The sequence below is a fragment of the Rousettus aegyptiacus genome, unplaced genomic scaffold (genome assembly GCF_014176215.1).
Source record: "Rousettus aegyptiacus isolate mRouAeg1 unplaced genomic scaffold, mRouAeg1.p scaffold_m13_p_3, whole genome shotgun sequence".
NCBI lineage: Eukaryota > Metazoa > Chordata > Mammalia > Chiroptera > Pteropodidae > Rousettus > Rousettus aegyptiacus.
Genome location: NW_023416306.1, coordinates 139,567,230 through 139,573,229, shown reverse-complemented (window position 1 = coordinate 139,573,229; position 6,000 = coordinate 139,567,230). Strand labels below are relative to the sequence as shown.

At 42.3% G+C, this 6,000-nt stretch overlaps 1 protein-coding gene across 13 annotated transcripts in view; it reads right to left on the bottom strand.

Moving 5' to 3' along the window:
- Positions 1-978: 978 nt before the first annotated feature.
- Positions 979-6,000, bottom strand: part of FBXO34 (F-box protein 34) — a 71,596-nt gene continuing 66,574 nt past the window's right edge. For all 13 annotated transcript variants that reach the window (XM_016144887.2, XM_016144876.2, XM_016144875.2 and 10 more), the window contains one exon: positions 979-4,221. In XM_016144887.2, coding sequence (XP_016000373.2) covers positions 2,070-4,211 — 2,142 coding nt within the window. In that variant the 5' untranslated portion in view covers positions 4,212-4,221 and the 3' untranslated portion in view covers positions 979-2,069. The remainder of the gene's footprint in view (positions 4,222-6,000) is intronic.

The window sequence follows — 6,000 nt, the reverse complement described above, 5'->3', positions numbered from 1 at the left end:
TTCTCAGGCTCTCCTCGGTCCTGTGTGAGCCCGTGGGGCTCCAGGCTGTCAGAGGTATCATTACCATGTGTCTGAAGGGCTGACAGCATCAAGAAATACTTTTCAGTTTTAGTACCCATTTTTCAGGGAGGAGCAGCTACTGCCTGGAGACGGGCACAAGCAGCTGAGGTGGATACCAGTTTGGAATCTGCTCTGTGGCCACTCACAGCCTCTGCCAAGGTGAATGTGGGTCCACCTGGCTCCACTGCTGCCCCACTCTGCTTGGCCAGCCTGGCCAAAGCTTACTCAGCCTTTACATCTTTCTCCTCAGGATCATCACAGTATTGCCCTCACTCATCTCCTCCCTATCTGAAATGTCCCCCTCTCCTGGAACATTTACCAGAGCCCAGATCTCATAGCGGTGGCAAGGTTTTTCGGTGAGTACTTGATTTCAAACCACCTAGTTTTCTAGGATGCAGTACCTCCCGGCCCCACCAGGCAGTACATGACCACAGAACTGAATACATCCTCGGTGACTTCTGAACAATAAACTAATTATTCCAGGACAAGTTGTAAGAATGCCCTACCTTGGGGGTCCCCAATCCCTGGACCACAGACCAGTACCAGTCTGTGGCCCATAAGGAACCAGGCTGCATAGCAGGAAGTGAGCAGCTGGTGAGCAAGCGAAACTTCATCTATTTGCAGCCATGCCCCAGCGCTAGCATCACCGCCTCAGCTCCACCTCAGATCATCAGGGAATAGATTCTCACAGGAGCACAGATCCCTGGTGCCAACAAGGTTGGGGACCACTATACTAGATAATAATACATCATTCAACGGGATATACACTGGGTGTTGGGCAGATGACAAACTCAAGCTAAAGGGTTGTAAAAATGTAAGCTCATAATGTTAAAATGCCTCAAAAATAGTTTTTAATTCTTACAACTCAATTTACATCATTACTTCAAAAAAAGGAGGAAAAAAACTGCAAAACTCAGGTCCCATTTAAGATGCAAGTTTTTATTGAAATTAAAAAAAAAATGTAACCAGACAGAAATAAAGTAGACAAAAATGTTATAATCTGACTATATAATATTCTCTCATTCTTGGTGGATCACTAAAATATAACAAAGGATTGTTCTCTATGCTAATTTTAAAGTTGTCCAGTTAAACCATTATTTGGTATCTTTTCAACAGGTTAACCTCTTAACTATTTAGAGTTTCTTCTCAGAAACATTCATATATTATACAGGAAACATTCATAGTTTATTTGGGAAACATTCATATTTTATACAGGATGTACAAATTTGAGACAATAAAAAACACACAACTATAGCCGCAACACTATCCTAGCTGCATTGTGGTGATTATGTTGTTCAGTCAGCTGTCCACTATGTACAACTGGATTTTAATTGTGTTATTTACAGAGGGGCCAAAAGCACTCATCTAAGGTAAAGGCGCTCGGGTTTAATGTGCACTTTCACAGCCCTATGAAAACACAACCATTATATACACTGTAAACACCACAGGGCATGAAATCCATCTCCAACCACAAACATCAATCTCACAGGATCAAGCATACAAAGTCTAAGGTAAGGTGCCTGACTTTTCCTTCGTAAGCATACTTTCCATCCAAGAGTGCTGCTATTCTTTTCGTAGGACGCTACTCACTTATTGCAAATACGGTGCCAGTGCTCAAAACATTTCTGGAACCCTTTTTGGGGGACTGCCTGCATGGTCTGCAATGAACTCCTGAATGTCCTTGATGGAGGAAAGTCTTCATCCTCTGAGAAATGGATTTGATTTCGGAAAACAGACATAATTATTCACAGCCAAGTGAATGAAACTGTGGGCTACCACCCTGGATCAAAAGTGAGGCGCCACTATAAAATGATGAGACCAATTTTCTAGTACAGCTTGTAAATTAAAAAAAAAAAAAAAAAAAAAAAAAGCCTGAGCAATGGCAATCCTGACAGTTAAGTACAGACTCTCCTAGAGTCATGGCTCTGAGGGGCAACACTCACTTGAACGGTACGTCTAGGTGGTATTTTGCAGTTTTAAAAATCGTTTTGTCGCCTCTCACACTGACTTCAGTATTCCTCTTCCGTTTCAGTCCCTTTTGCTTTCTTATGGATTGCCCGATTAAAGCTGTGGCAAGCAGGGACCCAGTGATTGTCATGAAGCCCCAGTTTACAGCCAGGGAAGCCCTTCTGAGACCGATGGCAGCACATCCAGTATCCTGGCCCGTAGGGTAATGCCTGGCAATAGGGTTTGGGGTGCCACCGGCACAGGGACACATCCCCTTTCACATATTTTTTCTTGCACTGCTTGCAAGGATCCTCTCTATAGCGTGGATCTCGAACCCAGCGAGAATCTGCTGGCCTGATGTTATAGTATTCAATGATAAACTTAAAATAGCAGCAGGTACATTTAAGAGCCACTAAACTCTTGGTGGGAAGTAACCTGAAGATTTTCACCATAATGTGGTGGGGTAGGAAAGCCATGTACTGCTGAGGCTCCAAAAGCTGCTGGATTTTAAACCTGGTCTCCAGAAAGTCATGAGACACCTGCTTCTTCCAACTGGATGCCTCAAGCACCGGCGATGTATTTCCCACACGAGAGGCTGGTGGGACAAATGAATCAGCGGAAACATTTTTTTCCTCAGATGCACTGCCACCTTCAGCAGCATCTTCAAGCTGGCTGGCCTTGGAAGACTCTTTTGTTGTACTTTCATTCAACTGGGAACAGTCTGATTGATGCTCACCAGTTGGCAAAAAAAACAACATCCCTGGAAGTGGGTCTTCACCAGACTTTAAACCAGAAGGCTGGTCTTTCTCTACCTTGGATACAGTGATACTAATGCACACAGATTCTCTTCTTCTCTGATCAGGATTTTGGCTAGTAAGGGGCACAAGCTCTCTATTCACACAATCAACAGCATCTGTGGGCAACTCAATGGCTTGTGGACAGGTATGAGGAGGAACAGGTGACTCAACAAGTTCCTCTGTCATTTCCACATCATATCCATTGCTGTTTTTCACAGCAGTTTGCTGATCTGGCTCTAATGCTGCACTGTCCATGTGGAAACTCACACCTGTTGGCAATGAGGAGCAGCCCCGAGGAGCACCATCCCAGGCCTGGTCTCCCTTCAGAGAACAATGGTCAGCTCTTGAGGAGCCACAGTCCACAGACACAGAACCCGCAGGATTCACCTGAGCGTCGGGTGCCTCCAAGGTGCCTTTGATTGTTTTGCCTTCATCTGCCTGAGTACCATTTGCAAGCAACACCCGGCCTACATTTCGACGGAAGCTGTTATTCCTCGAGAGGCTCCCAGGCTCACGATGGCTCTGCCGCTTGAGGCACTCGGACTCCAGCCTGGCTACCATGTCAAGGACACGGACTGGCTCACTCTGCGGTTCACCGACATCAGGATTTCCCCTTTCTGTGAGTTCTTCACAAGCTCCTGGGGAAGAGAAGGGCTCGGAGGCTGGGGGCACACTTCTGGATTGCCCAGAAAACCTCACCATGGCAGGTGAGCTAGTGCAATTTTTTGCACAGCTGGCTAGCAGAGCACTGGCTCTTTGCTCAAGGAAGGCAACCATCTGTACGACCGAGAGAGGTCTCCCAGCATAGACGCCGTCGCCACTGTCACTCACAAAATGCACAGAACAGTGCTCAATGCCACACGCAAAAGGCTCAGGCTGGTAGCACCTGCTGTTGACTTCTCTCATCCTTTCTAACTGTATCTTAGCTTTTTTAAGATCCCCTGATTTTTTCCTTCTTTTAGTAGCTCTCCCATCAATATCCCAGGAGCTTTTTATTTTCATAGATCCTATCCTATTGCTACACTGGTGGGCTGCAAAGAATGCAATTTTCTCCTTGGTATTTCCTGGTTTCACCACAGCCCAGATATCAAGCGGCCCTTCCCCTTCTTCGCCCTGGTGGATTGTTGCAGATGGTGCATTCTTCTTGGTTTTAACATTCAAGCTGCTCTCTACAGGACTCTTCCCACTCATGCTGCACAGAACATTTGGAGAAAGGATCCCAAAAGGCTGTCGAGATGACGCTTTACCAGGAGAGGTGGAAGGAAAGACACCTGGTTTCATGTAGCTAGCTCTGCATTTTTCATCATTTATAGCCTCTTGGTGGCTCATAGGAGTTCTCAGAGTTTCCTTGCTGATTTCCAGAGGTCGTGCTTTCTTCTGGAGTTTCCAATATGGCTTTAGGTGCATAACAGAGGCTCTACAGAAAAGAAATACATATTTGATTACAATGGTGATTTTGTTTTTAGACGAGTTTTTTTCTAACTTACACTCAGATGGTTCTAGCAAGTAACAAACATTTTCTAGCAGATCACTAAATCTTCACCAACTTTCATTTCACCTAACTTTTAATGTACAGATTGAGAATAAAAGCAGCAAAATAACCACTTTCTGTGGTGTAGAGGCCAGAAAATAAATTGGTGAATTTCAGACTCAGTGAACAGATTAAGAGAACTTCGGAAAACTGACATTAGTCACTTTCTATACATAAAATTAGCACTTTAAAGTAATTTGAACTTACCGAAAATATCACAGAAAGAAAGGAAAATAGAAAAGGAACTTGTCCAGAATTTCTAGTAGATTATTTCTAAGTCAACACAACTAATATTTTATTGGTTGCAAAAGTCTATCAACATTGTTATATTGCTTTCTAAGATATTTCCATACTGTTGAATATTTAGATGTTTCCAATTTTTCACTTGTTTGCTTATGTACTTTGCCCACCTATTAGTCTTGATTTTCTAAATCTCTTTGTGTAAGCTCTAATTTTTCTGCAAATATTGTAAATTAAATCTAGAACCCACAATCTTTATTAATTCTAAAAAACACTTTAAACTAATTCACTGAAACAGTGCCTTGTTTTCTCCCCTGTCCTGGGGTGGAGATGGAAGTCATTTTAAAAATCAGACAAAAAGATTACATGCAGATACCTGTGTCCTAGTCCTTGTCATATCACTAATTAACCAGACACGGTGATTCTACCTTGGACAAGTCACTTCCCCTCTGAGTCTGAGTTAAACTGTTAACTGAGGGATTGGAACACTAGATTATCTATCTAATGATATTGTCAATTTATACATCAAAATAGCCCATTACCACACAGAACATTCTGAGAAAGTGTTTTTGTTGAAATTCCTGGCCTCCTACAAAAATCCCTACAGACCAAAACGAACACTTGCAGTCTCAGGTTGGTGGAAGTGAGGCAAGAGCCCCACAGGTCTAAGCACATGGAGTCTTACTCTCACTCATGAGGACACCAGTCTAAGACATACATATTGGGCAACTCCGCATGTTCCTCTCTCATTCACTCTGTAACATTTACTGAGTGTCTGCAGTGTGGCAGCTTCTATAGTGACTGCTTTCAGAGATCAGTTTTAATCATTAAATATGAAAGTGATTACCCAGAACAAGTTTGCTTTTCACTTCGACTTTTAATTTCTAGAGTCCAGTCTCATATAAAAGAAGAAATATACATATGATTATCTCCTAGCTTGGTAAAGGGAAATCTTGCATTTAAGGCACACAAGGCATCTTTTCAAAGGTATCCCTGAAATAGATCAGACTGGTTTGTTTCTGATCTTTGGCAATTTATATCTTAAATCTGTATAGATCTTCCCCTTTTCTGCATTTTAACATTTTTAGTAGTTTCCTATCACTGCATTCTACAATTTTATCTTACAAAAAGAACTACCCAGAATTCTTCAAGGACAAGATGAAGATATATGAAAAAAACAAATCAATGAATAAAAGAGGCACATCTAATGCTATCTCTGTGTCAACAATTTTCTGGTTTTTCATATCCCTTCGATTTCTCTCTAAATTGAACAACTCAAATAAAATAGAGGTTGTTGAAAAATCCAATAAATTCTCACATAATGATCTCATTACAGAATGTGAATAAATTTAAACTTCAGCAATATGTGTGGCATTCTGCATTGCACAGTGTGTTCTCTTCGCCTTCCTCCCCCACACATTATTT